The sequence below is a fragment of the Myotis daubentonii genome, chromosome 6, assembly GCF_963259705.1.
Source record: "Myotis daubentonii chromosome 6, mMyoDau2.1, whole genome shotgun sequence".
Lineage (NCBI taxonomy): Eukaryota > Metazoa > Chordata > Mammalia > Chiroptera > Vespertilionidae > Myotis > Myotis daubentonii.
The window spans coordinates 83,280,217-83,297,360 of NC_081845.1; the positions used below are offsets into that span (position 1 = coordinate 83,280,217).

The window sequence follows — 17,144 nt, forward strand, 5'->3', positions numbered from 1 at the left end:
AGTAAAATTGATAAATGTAATGTTTTTATTTAATAACATGTTAATGTGATGATCTTGGATGGATGGGGTCCTTCTGTTCCACATATTTGTGTATGTTTTGCAGTCAGTCTACCCTGACTATGTTGTTTTCTAAGGAGAATAGCAGCAATTCTTTCAAGTGACAACATGGTTCATAACTAGAACTTGGCAAGCGGCTGTGAATTAGAATCCGGGTACTGCCACCACTTGTCCTTAATCTTTAATGAGTCATTAACCTCTTTTTGGCCTTGATTTTTGAAATGGAAAATCGGGGTGAAATTTATATTTGAGGCATTCTAAAAAATAATTATTATCACAGACCTGCTTTTCTTAGGGAATTTCCAGGACTACACCTCTGGACATCTTTGTTTGATTCAAAGCCTTGCATTATTCACAAGGTCAAGATATATCAGCAGAATTTCTTGATATTAAATGTTGCTGTCCTGTCTTTGGATTTTGTATGTCTGTGCATTCAGGTCCCAAGTTCTAGTGCAGTTTTACCTCTGACCAGTGACGAGGCCTTGGGCATGTCGCCTCACTGCTCTTCACTTTACACCTTTTAACTTTTAGATAAAAAGTTTGGAGTAAGTTACCTCTACTGTCCCTTCTAAAAATAGAGGTGAAAGTGATGCTGAAGAGAAAACTTGATCACTGAGAATTTGGGGAGGAAGTGATTAAAATTGAGTGAGATGAGGAGGTTTGGTGTTTGCACTCATGTTGCAACACTAAGTACAGTGTAGTTCATATGCTTAAACTTCTTGGTTTTAAATGGACTGATAAATTGGCCTGGGTATACACACCGGCAGATTGGGATTAATATTATCAATCAGCTGGGGCCAAAGCTGGTGTCACTTGAAAGTCTCTTCGGGACTTTCTTCACTTTTTTATGGGAACCTCCAACACAGTGTCCCGCCTACCTGGTGAGTTCCCTCTTTATAGTGGGAAAAGAACCCAGTGAAAACCAAAACTTGCAAAGAACAAAATAATAACCAAAGTAAAAACAATGTAGTGGTTGTAAGTATGAAACAATCAACAGGAGTAATTGCTAAGTGCAATTCTATAAATATATGAATGAATGCAAAGAATAGAAAAATGCTAGCACCAGAGGATAGCACTGTAATTCCCAATAGCACAATTACATAAATCAATTTATTCACTGAGTCAGGAAGCTCTCCGTCTCAGATGGCCCCACCCCATGTCTTCTCATCTGGTACTTCTCAAATGTAAAAAGGACACTGCCCACCTGGGGCTCTTGTTGAATTGCAGATCCTGAATCAGTAGCTCTCGGGGCTTAGGGACTGAGATGATGCCTCCCAGACAAGCCCCCAGGGCCGCTGCTGCTGGTGGTCGTCTGTGTTCCACAAGTTGGGTCATCAGGATGGCACACACAGCACTTAGAACAGTGACTGCACTTAGGAAGTTCCGTGAGTGGTAGTGATGACTAATATTGCTGAGAGGTTCAGGAATTCCATCTCTCTGTGTGTCGGGTGCAGCAGGACCAAGAGTTGTGCAGCAGCCAGATTTTTTAGTTAAATACCTAACGATAAACTCATTTATGGGTTTTGGTAACCCCTAAAAATTGATTCTGTAACTCACTCTCTCATTAGATTATAAGTAAATAGCCCTTACTAGGAAGAAAGTCTATAATATGTGCATGATTTGCTGCTAAGAACTACTGAAAAGGTTTACATGTTCAGAGAGGATCTGCCCATTGGGAGGACCATCACATCTTCTTGGTGGGCTGAGGGCCACTGTTTCAGAATCAGGGATTCAGGGACCAGCCAATTGGTGAGCACGTGTCCAGTGTACCTGGGACACCCTGAGGTCATGCATAACCAATAGCACTCCCCCATTCAAAACCCTGGCTTCAACAATACACTGTACACTGATCCTAATTATAGTGATGACAAATTCCCAGCTTCCCTCAGCTTGCCTGCTTCTTCCCAAACTTTCTGTCACACAAAGAGAAGAGAATTCTCAGTCAAAGCATCCTTCTTGGCTGGCAATGGCTTTGGCCCTAAGTCAGACTTATGTTGAACACTCCTGAACTTTGCGTATAATATGCATGCACAAACACCCCTCTACTGTGGGAGAAACGTGGTTTCATCACTATCATACAATTGGCAGATGCTTCCAGCCTGGACTGCCTATGTGAAGCTCTCGTCCTTTTGACAGACGAACCTTCCATTCCAGTTCCATCCATCATTCCTAGGATTGTAGAGACATTCTTCACACTGCTGCTGGTCTGTGAGATATTCATAAACAAAGTTGGCTGAAGACAAAAGATGGTATCCATCTTATTGGGTGAGATGCCAAAAAAAAAGGGTGACACCATTCCAACCCAACTTCTTCTGGCTTTACGTAGGGGATCCTAGGGGTTAAGACTGTAACTCCAGGTACCAGACTCTCTGGGATGAAGTCTGCATTCTGTCCATGACTGACAGGCCTTATTAGGCAAATTGTTGAATCTCTTTATCTGCCTCATAAACTTATTATGAGAATGAAATGTGCTATTCTATGGGAAGGGCTCAGAGAGGGCTTGGCATATCAAAAGCATTCGACCCTTAGACATTCTTAGACCTGTAGTACCTAGTGGTTGTCTCATAAATGAACAAAGGAAATTTATCACTGAGCAAAATCTCAATCCCAAATCATGCTCAGTGTTAGCTACAGCTGTGGAGTTGGTCCAGAGGGTCGGTGTTGACTGTTTGGAATGAAGTCTTCTTTTGGGTATCTTGTACCCCAAATTTGTGATGGGTTGAAACAATCATTTTACCTTCAAATATTAAAGAATTTGAACATAAAAGATTTAGTTTTATAACAGGTTTTTAGCATGATCATGTGTTCCTTTGATGTCATTACATAAAGAACAGAGAGAACAGAACCTAACATAATAATTTTTTTAAAAAGTGTAATGGAGAGGAGGAACAGGAACAGTAAGGAAGACCATTAGGAGCAAAACAAGCTGTGGACTTTCTATCTAGATTTAAAGATTGAGTCGCAAAAAGTTCTTCACATCTGCATCTCAAAAGAATGCAAATGCCATTTCATTTTCATGGGAAAAATAAGTTAGGGACACCACGCTGCCTTTGAAAAGCTTGCTTTGATCTTATGCCAAATGGCAAAATGAATGTATTAAATTTTAAATTGCCTCTCTTCAGAAGGATGTGATATGGAACATATTTAGGATTTAGCCCTTTAACTTAACATTAAACATACTAAAAATGTCCTCATCAATTATTGACAGCTCAATATTAAAACAGAGGCTTCCCTTCAGTCTCGGGAAGATAGAACGATGTTTGTTTTTAGAAGTGCATTTACTACCTCATTCAGCTACCATACTGTGTGGCATTCTGGAAAGAAACGGATTTCCTAAGTTTGTGTTGGTGCTGGTGAGCTGTCTGTCCCATGTGCATCAGCATCAGGGCCATGACCTGTCATTTAGAATTCAAATGAGATGTATTCAGTAGCGCATATTGCTAGGAAAATAAATGTCATAAGAAAAACATAAGACCCTTAAAATAATAAAAACTTAATTCTCATTTTTGGAGGTTTCCTACAATTCCCTAAGTATTTAATAGCAGTGTGAGTGTCCACGCCTAGGGCAATGTGGCTTAGGACTGACTATTAGTTTTGTCCTCTTCATAAGTGGCCCAAAATACCTTTTTTTAGAAGTGACCTCAGATGAATAGGAATATATAAATCCTTTGGTAATGCTGCTGCCCTGCCTGGAACAAAAAGCTTCTTCTAAATGCTCCCGCCACCACACGTCAACATTCCATCCATCTTCACTTACTGTTTCTTCCCTGAATAGTGACACCCCAGTATACACACACACACACACACACACACACACATACACACACATTGGTGACATATTATTTTCAAAAGAAGGGTAGAGTGTTTTTAAAAAGTTGAAGGAGCCAAAACCGGTTTGGCTCAGTGGATAGAGCGTTGGCCTGTGGACTGAAGGGCCCAGGTTCGATTCCGGTCAAGGGCATGTACCTGGGTTTCGGGCACATCCCCAGTAGGAGATGGGCAGGAGGCAGCTGATCGATGCTTCTCTCTCATCGATGTTTCTAACTCTCTATCTCTCTCCCTTCCTCTCTGTAAAAAATCAATAAAATATATTTTTTAAAAAAAGTTGAAGGAAGTAACGGATTAAATCTAAATGGAGGAAGTGGAGAGGGGGGAAGGGGTTGGAAAGACTTCTGGGGAGAAATGTGTTTAATTTGATTGTTGGCTTCCTATTGCAGTATGCAGAATCTTAGTCCATATGTTCAGTACATATTTGTTGATTTTCTTGAAGAGTAGCTTTGAAGAGAAGAAAAATTTATCAAAAGGTAGTGTCTGTGACTGCTCCATCCACAATGCTTGTTTGTTTCATTACCAGGTGAGCCCTTTCCATATGGGCACCAATACTGAATACAGAGCAGTGGACAAAGACAATGAACCATTCTTGCCCTTGACGTTCTTACACTCTGGTTAATGAGGGAGCAGTTACCCTCACGGACTAGATAAGTCTGTGAAGGGAGCACAGTGGAAGATGTTGGAACCTCATTAGGATTTGGGGGGATTTCACAGATAGGAGATCTAAGTGGGGACTTGAGAGATAATTAGAAGTTTTCTGATAGGGATATAATACATTTATGACTATAGTTAATACTGGCTTACATATTTGAACATGGCAAGGAGAATAGATCTTAAAATTCTCATCACAAGAAGAGAAATATCTTTAACTATGTGAGTTGATAACTAACTCTATTGTGGTAATCATTATTCAATGTATACACTTATGAAACCCTTATGTAAACATCTTAAGCTTATACAGTGTTATATGTCAATTATATTTCAATAAAACTGGAAAAATAAGAATACAGAAAAAATAAGTTATCTGAAGGAAAAGGGTGTCACTGGCCGAAGAGAGAGCAAGTGCGAGAAGGCTTGGAGATACAGACTAGCCTGCCTTTGGGAACCTGCAAGTGGAAGTCTGACTGGAGTGCAGGGGACAGGTGATGGCAAAAGTTGGATATGAAGTTAGGGGGGTGAGAGAGATGGTCATTTTATAAAGGGTCTTTAATGCTAAGCCAACCTGTATTCTAAAGGTATGTGAAGCAACTGAAGGATTTTATGGAGGAGGAATATGATCAGATAATGAAGGGCAGAAAGAACACAGTGCTTGTACCCCATGTGGGATGAGGGGGAAGGCAAAGAGCAGGATGACATTCAGCCTCCTGGCTGGAGCAGCTGGAGAGCTTGGGCCATTTGTTAGAGAGAGAGAGAGAGAGAGAGAGAGAGAGAGAGAGAGAGAGAGATTGAGATTAGAGACCCCAGCAAAGAATTTGTCTTTTTTTAAGCCATTAAGTTTAAGGCACCTATCGGCTATCCCAAAGGAAATGATCAGAAAATAGTTGAATGTGAGAACAGAGTTGGTGGAGATGGGTTTGTCTGAAAGGCAGTTGAGGTGTGTTGAGACAGGCGAAGTAGTCAGGTGGGAGGGGCTTAACAAGTCTCAGGTAGCTGAGGTATCTGACTGTCAGAGATTTCCCCTAGTGGCTGGCATCTTTGCTCCCTGCCTCTCCGAGCTCCAGCCCCGCTGATGGTGCAGGATCTCCATAGGAAAGGGCTAAAGGCAATTACCCAGTTGATTTCCACCTTAGAATTATTTAATTTGCTATGCTGGTTTTGCAAAGGACATTTTTAAAGCTTAGCATCCCAGAAAAAAATCTTGATGGTTAATTTGGGCTCTACATTTTAAGTAGATAGTAACATTAATAAAATGCTGTTAGTGTGATTAGCCTTAATTTATATGAGATATTATGCTGGGCACTCCTATAATTGCTCTTTACAGTCTTTAAGGATTAGATAGAGGCACAAGCATAGATACAAATATAGATAGATATAGGCATAGATAATGATTTACTTGGATCTAGATATACGGAGGTGGTACAGCTAGAGCTAGCAGGCCAAATATCATCATCTTCCAGTCTGGATTCATAATAGTAACAACTCACTCTGACTAAGCTCAGCAGCTTTCCAAGTTATTTAAATAGCTAATTCACTTAATGCTCAGGACACCACTATGAGGTAGATACTGTTATTAATCCCCATTTTACAGATAAGGAAACTGAGGTGTCAAATAGGTAAGTAAGTGGCTCAAGGTTGTACAAATCCTGGATCTAGGATTTGGACTAGATAGAGTGGCCCTAGAGCCTGTGCTAGTAACATGGTGTTACGCTGCCCCTCATTACCTGTGTCTAATAGCAAATCAATATTTAAATGCATTTGAAATGCAATTCCTGTGTGGAGAGTGGGTAAGCCATAAAGGAGGCTGTGCCTCTCACCAATTACACATGCACAGTTAGAGCAAATATCTAGGCAGGGCTGCTGGCAGCCACAGGAGCTCTTGCAGACAGACCAGCAGAGGAGAGAAGGTGGTGGCCCAGAGAAGGATGAAGCTGTCGTTAGCCCTCAGGAAATGGCCTGAAGCAAGGCAGCCATTGGTACTGTAAACATGGCAGCTATAAAAGGACTCTCAGATCCTTTCTTTGTATTTATCACTATGCGGATATGTCCAATTTGTGGCATGTGACAGAGACCTGTGCCCCTCAGTGCTCTCTCAGAGTTCCCAAATGTGCCTGGTCCACCCCCTCCCACCCCCAGTACATGGGCATTCTCCTCCCCATAGTCCCTGTGTGTTCAAAGACCCATTGGGAAACTTACAAGGGCACGAGTGTCCTGGGAGGTAGGCAGGGAGCATGTAGGCGTGCAGGTATTTTGCTTGTCACACCCTGGACACTTGGTGGGGTTAGTGTTACCCACCAGAACAAGCCCTGGATTCAGGTGCTGGCAGGGTCTCACTCATCCAAAGGATGGGCACGCTGCACAGAATTAGACCCCACAGGGTCCTGGGCATGTAGATGCTTCTCTTGGTCCATTCATCTGGCACCTACTGCCCCTTACTGAACACCCATAGGACGGGTTTCAAGCACCCCCCTAACTTGTTTCCCCTCCTCAGTTCTCCACCTTAGGTATTTACAAATGGGTTCACACGGGCCAGGGACATAGCCACCTATGATTCCTGGGCTGAAACTTCGCAGATGCAAATTTCTTGGCTCTCATTCTGGTGATTCAAACCCTTAAGGAAGTGACTCTCATCAGTAAGAGTGATGTAAGCACTGGGCTTATTTTAGCTGTTCTGAAAACCTACGCTCCAGACTGCTTGGTGATCATATCGTAGGCTCAGTCTCTTAGTCACATTTCCTAAAAAGTGAATGAAACCTCAAAGGGAAGGCAGGGGAGGGTGGGGGGTAAGAGATCAACCAAAGGACTTGTCAGTTTCAGGGCCCTCGTTTGCATGGACCTCTACCAAAACATGGCAGGGCACTGACGTGTGCTCATCCATTTTTATAAAATGTGCAAAACTTAAACCTTGTGCCTAATTTTGTATGACTTTGCTTAAAGAGGGCGTCCCAAGATGTCAAAGCTTCAGGCTCCACAATACTTAGATGAGCCCCTGTTCAAAGAACTTTCCAGTTTACAGACCCTGTACATTTTCTTAGTTTGGAGGGAGTTTTGGGGTTTTATTTTGCCAGTTCTAAATGTATAGATGATGACTCAGTGGGATCAGAGAAATGGAGACTTCCTTAAGTAAAGAAGTTAAAATGTGCCCTTGCATAGCAATGTTATCTTGCCACCGTGAACTTGAGGGCCACCACTAGGAATGAAAAGACAGAATCAAACACAGACCATGGAAAGTGAGAGGCGTGAGTGGTGAAGCCATAAGGCTTTAGGACAAATCGGGTCCTTCTGAGCCTGGGGTCAAGTTTGAGATCTGTCTCACACAAGGACTCAGAGAAAAGATTAATGACCTACATGCCTTTGCCTGTGAAGTATCTTTTCTTAGAGCAGTTATGTAGCATGAAGTCTGTCTACTTCTATATTTTAATATATTTTTATTGATTTCATAGAAGAAGGGGGAGGGATAGAAACATCAATGATGAGAGAATCATTAATTGGCTGCCTCCTGCACACCTCCTACTGGAGATTGAGCCCACAACCTGGGCATGTGCCCTGACTGGGAACCGAACAGTGACCTCCTGGTTCATAGGTCAACACTCAACCACTGAGCCACACCAGCTGGACTGTCCACTTCTTTTATCAGTAAAGAAAGGTTGAGACACTGCTATAAAAAAGAAAGAACTCTTACCATTTGCAACAGCATGGGTGGACCTGGGAGCATTATGCTAAGAGAAATAAGCCAGTGGGGAAAGATAAATATCACATGATCTCACTCATTTGTGGAATATAATGAACAACACAAACTGATGAACAAAAATAGATCCAGAGACATAGAAGCATTGAACAGACCATCAAACCTCAGAGGGAAGGCAGGGGAGGGTGGTGGGTAAGAGACCAACCAAAGGACTTGTATCCATGCATATGAGCATGACTAATGGACACAGACAATAGGGGGGTGGGGGCATGTGCTGGGAGGGTGGGAGCAGGCGGGGGGGGGGGCTAATGGGAGGGAAAAGGAAACATATGTAAAACTTTTAACAATAAAGAATTTTTTTAAAAAGTTATAACAATATAAAAAATAAAATATAAATAAATAATAAAAAAATATAAATGCTTTCTATTAAAAACAAAAAAGAAGTGTTGAAAGCCCTCTTCTCCTGCTGATTTTTTTATTTAGGAAATATCAAAACCACAAATGAAACACAACATAATGTAAGACAAGTCTGCCTGGCCTGTGAAATCATAGGTTAAAATCCAGATGTAAACCCCCACATGCAGGCCTGGTTACTCCTTTCACATAAGGAGTCTGCATCCGGGAGATTTGCAGTAGCAGTCCTTTAGACGGCAGGCCCTCCCGGGCAGCCCGTAAAATCCAGGGTGATCCTTAAACTTGGATCTGCTCATGACCTGTCAGTGACATCCATGGAGAGGCGATAAACCTGAATGAATTGTTTCATTCTTAGGCAGTTTCTGGGAGGTGTTATCTGATGGATGAGAGCCTTGTGATTTTGAGAGAAGCTAAATGTCTTGTTAAAATAATTTATACCCAAAGGGGTCATGAGAGAAAATTGAAAAGTACATGAAGGCCCACAGCACCATTGGGAATGAAGATAAAGACACTGCTAGACTTCTCCAGCAGTCTTCACAACAGCACCTTCTCTCAGATGGACAAGCAACGCTGATGCTCTTGTTTTTCAGACTTCTCATTTGTTTGCATACCATCAGTGATATTTATGCAGTATAACCCACTTGAGCTTACTAATTCTGGTTTTGCTAACTAGTTGTGTGACTTTGTAAAGGCCATTAACCTCTCTGGCTTTCAGTTGCTTCATATGCTATGCAAAGATGATGATAATTCCAACACTCCCTCAAAGGGCCTGTTCAGGAAAGTGATGATTCAGTGAGATAATATAGGTATTATTTATCTGCGGCCTGCCTGGTTTAGAGTCATATTGAAGGTAATATTTTAAAATTCTATTCTATAAAATACTTTGGGGTTTTGTATCAATCAATCAAGTAGAATACATCGAACAGTTTCCTCTTGGTCCTCCCTTCCCCCCCCCCCCACACACACACGTGTATACACACCCCTGTCTTGCACACCCAACCCTAGAATGACCCACCTGTCTACTCACTGCTCTCCTAGAAAAAAAATGGCCTAATTGTATTGGTTGGCTCTGTTGAAACTGTATCATTCCCAGATTTAGTTGGTCACTGCTGCTGCATAACTGCCTGTATTAGTTCCCTAGGGCTGCTGGAACTGAGTGGCTTAAAGTAGCAGGAATATATTCTCTCTCTGTTCTGGGGCTGGAAGATCAAAATCAAGGTGTCAGCAGGGCCATGCTGTTGTCTCCTCTTAGCTTCGGGCAGTTGCAGTCTGTGGCATCCATGGCTGATAGATGCATCACTCCAACCCCCCCCCCCCCCCTTCGTGTGAGCTTCTCCTTATGTCTCTGTCTTACAAGGTGTCTTCTTAGAAGGACAACAGTCATGCTGGATTAGCCACCCCCCCCCTCCCACACACACACACACTCCAGCATGACTTCATCTTAACTAATCACATGTTCAATGACCCTATTAACAAATAAGGTCATATTCTGAGGTCCTGGGGACTCCAGCATATCTTTTGGGAGGGAAATAATTCAACCTGTAACACAGTCTTCAGATTCTTCCACACGGACTCTCCTTACTTCTGACCATGATGGCTATTCTGCATCTTCTTCAAGCTCCTCAAGCCGAGTCTCCCTTCAACTCCTCTGTTTTGAACAGTGGGCCTCACCTTCCACTTCCCTGAGACCAAAACAAAAAGCCATTTTAGTTCTGAATTTTAAAATATAAAATAGAATAGAATTTTAAAATATTACCTTCAATATGACTCTAAACCAGGCAGGCCGCAGATAAATAATACCTATATTATCTCACTAAATCATCACTTTCCTGAACAGGCCCTTTGAGGGAGTGTTGGAATTATCATCATCTTTGCATTAGCATATGAAGCAACTGAAAGCCAGAGAGGTTAATGGCCTTTACAAAGTCACACAACTAGTTAGCAAAACCAGAATTAGTAAGCTCAAGTGGGTTATACTGCATAAATATCACTGATGATATGCATACAAATGAGAAGTCTGAAAAACAAGAGCATCAGCATTCCTTGTCCATCTGAGAGAAGTTGCTGTCGCTGAGGACTGCTGGAGAAGTCTTAGTTCTGCTTATTCCATTGCCAAACTCATCCACCCTTACCTCGTCAGCTCTCTCACAGGAGGAAATGCCTACAGCTCTTGTTTCCATCACCCTCCCCTCTTTCCTGGCTCTTCTCTTTCCTTCAGTTTCTTCAACCAGTAAGTGTCTCCCCACATTACTAAGAATCTTCTCATGACCCTTATGTCCCACATAGTAATCATCTCAGTTCCGCTTTGTCATTGCCAAACTCTCTTTCTCCATTTTCCCTGCCATATTCATTCCTCAATCTGTAGCAGTGGTTCTCAACCTTCTGGCCCTTTAAATACAGTTCCTCATGTTGTGACTCAACCATAAAATTATTTTCATTGCTACTCCATAACTGTAACGTTGCTACTGTTATGAATTGTAAGGTAAATATCTGATATGCAGGATGGTCTTAGGCGACCCCTGTGAAAGGGTCCTTCGACCGCCAAAGGGGTCGCGACCCACAGATTGAGAACCACTGATCTATAGCAATCTCTATTTTACTCCACATCTGTTAAAATAGCTTTCAGTGGGATCACCCGTGGCCTCTCATTTGCTAAGACCAACCATCCTCATCCTATTAGCCTTCCCACAGCTTTCACTTGCTATCATCATACTTCCCTGAATAACCCATCTCTTCCTTCTTAAAATTCTCACTAGTCCTCTTGTCTTCACCCCAGGGTGCAACCAAATTCTTACTTTCTTTGATAATCTATTGCATAGCAGTTCTCAGAAGGTGGTCTACTGACTTCCCGGAATTCCCAAGACCATTTCCTTTGAGGTCAAAATTATCTTCATAATAATACTAACACATTTTCCTTTTCAACTGTGTTGACATTCACACCCCTGGTACAAAAGTGACTGTCTTTAGGGTATGAATCAATGCAGTGGCATCAAACTGTACTGGTGGTATTTGTATTCTTCACAGCCACACACTCATGGTTTAAATTTAGAAAAAGGAAAAGAAAAGTAAGAAACAAAATACCAGTTTTTCATAAAACCATCCTTGATGAAACAGTACAAATTAATAATTTTATTAATTCTACCCTTGAGCCTTTTTAGTAATCCGAATAACAATATGGAGAGTACACATAAAGCACTCTATAGCAACTAAAACACAATGCTTGGCTTGAGGCAACAGGCTAAGCTGTCTGAAGCTGAATTGGGCAGGTATTTTTCTCATGGAACAAATCGTTGACTTGAAAAGATAACTAACAGGCAAATGACAGTTATGCAGACCTTGATATTTGGGAGCCATTTTCTCAAAAATGAATGAGTGAGCATGTTACTTCAAGAAAAATAACCAACAGTGGTTGTTGCCAATGATAAAGAATAAACTTTCGAGCAAAAGCTAGAATTTTGGAAAATTTGTATCTGCCAGCATGAATCTGACAACTTTGATAAGACAGGCGGTAATATTAATGAATGGCATTTTTGATATTGTGCAATGACAGGCGTTGACATTTGGAAAAGCTGCATAACTCGGGAACCAATATTTTCTGAATGACCAATGCACACTCTTACAGAACACGTGCAGGTAAAAAAATCATTAAAGATGCAAAATGGATAAATGGATTTTAATATAATCAAAGAAAACAGATTCAACATTACAATACCCATTAAGCAGCTGCCACTTGTTGAGTTTTAATGATGTTTCTCTCTATCCTCTCCCTTCCTCTCTGTAAAGAATCAATAAAATATATTAAATTAATGATGTATCAAGGAAGAATATTCAAAATTCATTGAAAGGCTATTAAAATCCTCTTCCCTTTTCCAACTGCATAATTGAGTAAGGCCAGCTTTTCTTCAGACCCTGGAGACAAAGCAGCACAGTGTTAACTGATCAAATACAGAGAAGCAGGCCTGAGATTCCAGGTATCTTCTATTAAGTTAGAAATTATAGAAATTTGCGAAAAGGTAAAACAATGCCAATCTTCTTACTGCCTTTTTCTTGTTTTGGAAAGGTAATTTTTTTTTATAAAGTATTATTTTAACATATAATGGATTTATAAATAAAAATTTCTTAATTTCTCCATTTTAATTTCTAGTGCAGTAAACATTGATAGATGAAACCCACATTCACAAAAGTCCTTTAGGGATACCCCGTAATTTTAAGAGGATAGCAAGGTCCTGAGACCAAAGTTTGAGATCGCTGCTGTAGAACTTTATTTTAACTAGTGGCTACAAAGGAAACTAAGAAGGAAATGAGGAATTTATTTGGTTTGTGGGGTACCAGACTGGAAGAAATTAGCAGCCAGTGGACAGCAAAATATGGCTGTATGCCTGGTGGGAACCTGAACAATTAAAATCACAGAAGATGTGCTAGAAGGGCAAGTGGAGGACCCCTGCGGCTGGCTTTGTTCTTGTCTGTTTTGCCTAAGGGCCTGGCGGGTTCACTGTGCTAGATCTGCCTCTAACCAATTTGGTCTGGTATCATGTTGCCTGAGCAAATGAAATGTTTGTCATGTCACTAATGGAAAAAAATAGAGATGGCCAGCAAGTCCCTAATTCTTGGCCAGGTTTCACTCCCTCCCTCCCTCCCTCCGCCGTTTGTCCCTATATATTCCCAAAAGACTTGTGCAGAGAGGACAGGTCAAGGAAATGCTATTTGTTTATTATTCGTATCGTTGTAGAGGGTGGGCCCCAGATGGTCGAATGAAAACCCTGGCTGCTAAGCTCTGGGTGGCACACCAGGGCTGGTGAAAGGGCCTAAGCTCCAGACACGGGATGTCAAAGAGGTTTCTGTCATTTGCCAACTCCGGCTTGATGGGAGTAGCTGCCTGAAGGCCTTTGGTGAGGAGCAGTGGAGAAGGAAGTGCAATCATATTGACATCTGCCAAGGCCTCCCAACAGGGGCAGCACCTCGGCCATTGTCACCCCTCCCTGAGCCCAGGGCCAGGACTCCTTGGTTCCTTTCTCCTGATCCAGCCAGGCCTTTGAGGCCAAACAGCTCAACAACTGAGATGTGAGGCATTGTGAAGAAATATAGAATGAAAAGCAGTGAGTTAGACTCAGAGAAAATGAGCACCTGCTTCCCCCCGCGCCCCCCCCCCCATCTTATCATAATCTTACTGTTGATGCTGAGACCTTGGGGTAGGATAGGGAGGGGGAACTCCCAAACTGGAAATGGAAAAATAGAGCCACAGAGATGACCCAAGGTTATGTCCTAGAAAAGATGATTCTCTATATAGCAATAAGTATTTTTAATCTATTAATTCCCTCCATTTTTAAAAATTCCCCAAATTAATCAAACCACCATCTATGATTTGACCAGTTGAGAAGACTGTCATTATTATGGACCAGAAAGCAATGCATTCCCAGGATTTCTGTTCAGGAAAACACAGGATTATGGGAAAGATTCCTTAATGAGCCCCCCTGGGATGATAGTTCAGGCCTCAGGCCTGGGAGTTGGCTGATCCAAAGGCCTGAGAGATGAGGGAAAAAACTGCCAAGGAACAGACGAGAAAGAATGTTGTTTTGCTCTTGAAAGGGAAAGGAGAATAAGATCAGAGCCTGAAAAGGGGCGAAAGAACTCCTCAAATTCCAGGCATGTCATGAAACAGACAAACAAACAAAAAAACTTGCTTTGAGTGTATTCTTTGGGGTTCTGGACTGAATAGATATGATATAAAGAGAGAGCGTGCAGGTTCAAGAATTAAAACTGGGGGGATTATAGATTGCCACACCCTGGGGAATCTCAGCAATGGGCAACAGCATTTGAAAGGATCACAAGCCAGGGACTTGAGGGTCTGAGACAAGTTCTTGGATGCCCAAGAAGTTCTTCTCTGACGTGGCAACCTCAGAGTCAGTGATTTTACAACCCCACATGGATGCTCCTCTTAGACAAGGTCACACATGAGCCTTGGGTCAGTGTATTGCTGTCCAGCTCTTGTTCCCATTAAAGCAGTTATCTCTTCCTTTCAATCTAGCAATGTAATTTTTTCCGTAGTTGAAAGTATCTCTATATTCAGGGTCACAAGGACTTTGACCAGTCATGGCTCTGCCACTAACTGGCCATGTGACCATGGGCAAGTCTTGATCTCTTCAGACCTCAGGGTCCTCATTGGTAAATTGATAGAGATGGGGAGGGAAAAGTTGAGTTAATTATCCTTTAGGTCTGTTTCAAATCAAAATTCAATGAATCTTACAGTATTAATCTTTTGTGCATCTCTATTCCCTCTTGTACTCACTCTTATGACAACACACCTTTTATTATAGAAATGAAAGAATAAGGATTTTTAAAAATATATTTTTATTGATTTCAGAGAGGAAGAGAGAGGGAGGGAGGGAGGGAGGAAGGCAGGAAGTGAGGAAGGGAGGGAGGGAGGGAGGGAGGGAGTGAGGGAGGGAGGGAAGGAGAGAGAGAGAGAAAGAGAGAGAGAGAGAGAGAGAGAGAGAGAGAGAGAGAGAGAGAGAGAGAAACATCAGTGATGAGAGAAAATCATTGATCAGCTGCCTCCTGCATGCCCCACACTGGGTGTAGAGCCTGCAGCCCAGACATATGCCCTGACCAGGATCGAACTATGACTTCCTGGTTCATAGGTCGATGCTCAACCACTGAGCAACACTGGATGGGCAAGAATCTGGATTTTTTTTTAAATAGAAGTTATTTCCTTAGTTATTTCCAAAAAACTTAAATTAAGTTCTTAAATTCTCCATTAAGAACACTCACTAATGGAAAAACAGTAATTTAACCTGCACTGTTTTTGTTACTTATAATAAGGATATTTTTAAAGCTAAGAGGAGCCAGACAGATGGCATTAGTATGTAAATTTTTTTACTTCTCTAAGTCTTTCCCTACTCATTTGGGCATTCTCTTATTTGTGTCTATGTCTGCCTTTCACATTAGATTGTTAGATCATTGTGAGTCGAAACAAAATGACACTCATCTCTATTCTCCTAGAGACCATGCATTTTACAAAGTGAGCATTTAATAGAGATTTGTTCAATTGAATTGAAAATTGCATTGAATCAAAAAACTTAAATGATTGCTGTATATTATGATAGGCTTGGTTATGCTGTGGGAATAAAATTATCCCAAAATCTCAGTGGTTTAGTGCAATAGAGGGCCTTTTTTTCCCCTTGTCAAGGCAGTCATCTACAGGATGGGTGAGAGAGGGGAGAAAGATATTTGTGCTCCACACAGGCACTCAGGGACCCAGGCTGAGGCGAGTCTGCTTCTGACTACTGAGCACATGCCATCTTCAAGGACAGAGACTGGCAAAGTTCTCAAGAGCTTTTTTCCTGCCTTCTGCACACATTCCATTGACCAGGGCTAATCATGTGGCACTAGGAGGGTTTGGGGAGTGTGGGCTACCATATCTGTAGGCAAGAAAAATGCCACCAAGATCAATAATCACTACCAATGTCGGCCACATTCTCAGGAGCTCTAATATTTTGGAGATAATGGACTTCTTAGAGAATCTTGGGGCAGCTCTGATCTCTCGCTCGAGGAAGAAACACAAGTGCACAGAAACTTACTCAATATTTTGCATAATTTTCAGGTTTTTCATGCACTTTAAACCCCATTCACTTATATCCTCTGGATCCCTGGAGCCAGATTATGGATCCTTTGACTGAATCCACAGGTGTGTTTAGCACCTGTTAACAGACTGACAGATGAAAAAAAAATGACCAGTGATCTGTTTTAATTTTATGTTGGGAACAGCCTGTTCATTTACTTAGCTATTTGTCTTTGTCAGCTCAGGCATCATGGAAGATACATGACCAATGGATGTTCCTCTGTGTTTGTTTTGATCAGGAAAAATTTGAGGGCCTGTTCCGGACTTATGATGACTGCGTGACGTTCCAGCTATTTAAGAGTTTCCGACGTGTCCGAATAAACTTCAGCAATCCCAAATCTGCAGCCCGAGCCAGGATAGAGCTTCATGAAACCCAGTTCAGAGGGAAAAAATTAAAACTCTACTTTGCACAGGTAATTCTTACCAAAGGTAACCCTTTTGGCTTACATTATTGTCTGCCTTTTTCAAAATGTAAATAGAGCTCTTTTCTACTTTCACATTGGTTTGTAGTCTATACTTAGCCCACTGAGAACTAAACCTGTGTCACAGGGCAGCATAGAGGTTCAGAATCGAGCTCTGAGGACTGACAGCTGGGCTTTAACCTGCATAAGTTATATAACCTGACTGAGTCTCCGTTTCCTCAGCTATTAGTGGGGGCGATGATATATACTCATACTGCTGTTATAGAATTAAATGAATTATTGGGTATAGAAGTGCCTAAAATTTGGTAAATGCATAATAAATGCCAAGTAATAGTTGTAATGAAAGCTCTAATCACAACTACGCCTAATCTTCCTGGCAAGATTATATTTAAAACTTAAGTTATATGACTGTTTTAGTGGACTATATACTTTTTCATTGATTCACATTCATAATAAA

The 17,144-nt window shown here is 41.6% G+C and overlaps 1 protein-coding gene across 5 annotated transcripts in view; it reads left to right on the forward strand.

Moving 5' to 3' along the window:
* Positions 1-17,144, forward strand: part of RCAN2 (regulator of calcineurin 2) — a 254,053-nt gene that overhangs the window by 214,008 nt on the left and 22,901 nt on the right. For all 5 annotated transcript variants that reach the window (XM_059701507.1, XM_059701505.1, XM_059701506.1 and 2 more), the window contains one exon: positions 16,505-16,678. In XM_059701507.1, coding sequence (XP_059557490.1) covers positions 16,505-16,678 — 174 coding nt within the window. The remainder of the gene's footprint in view (positions 1-16,504; positions 16,679-17,144) is intronic.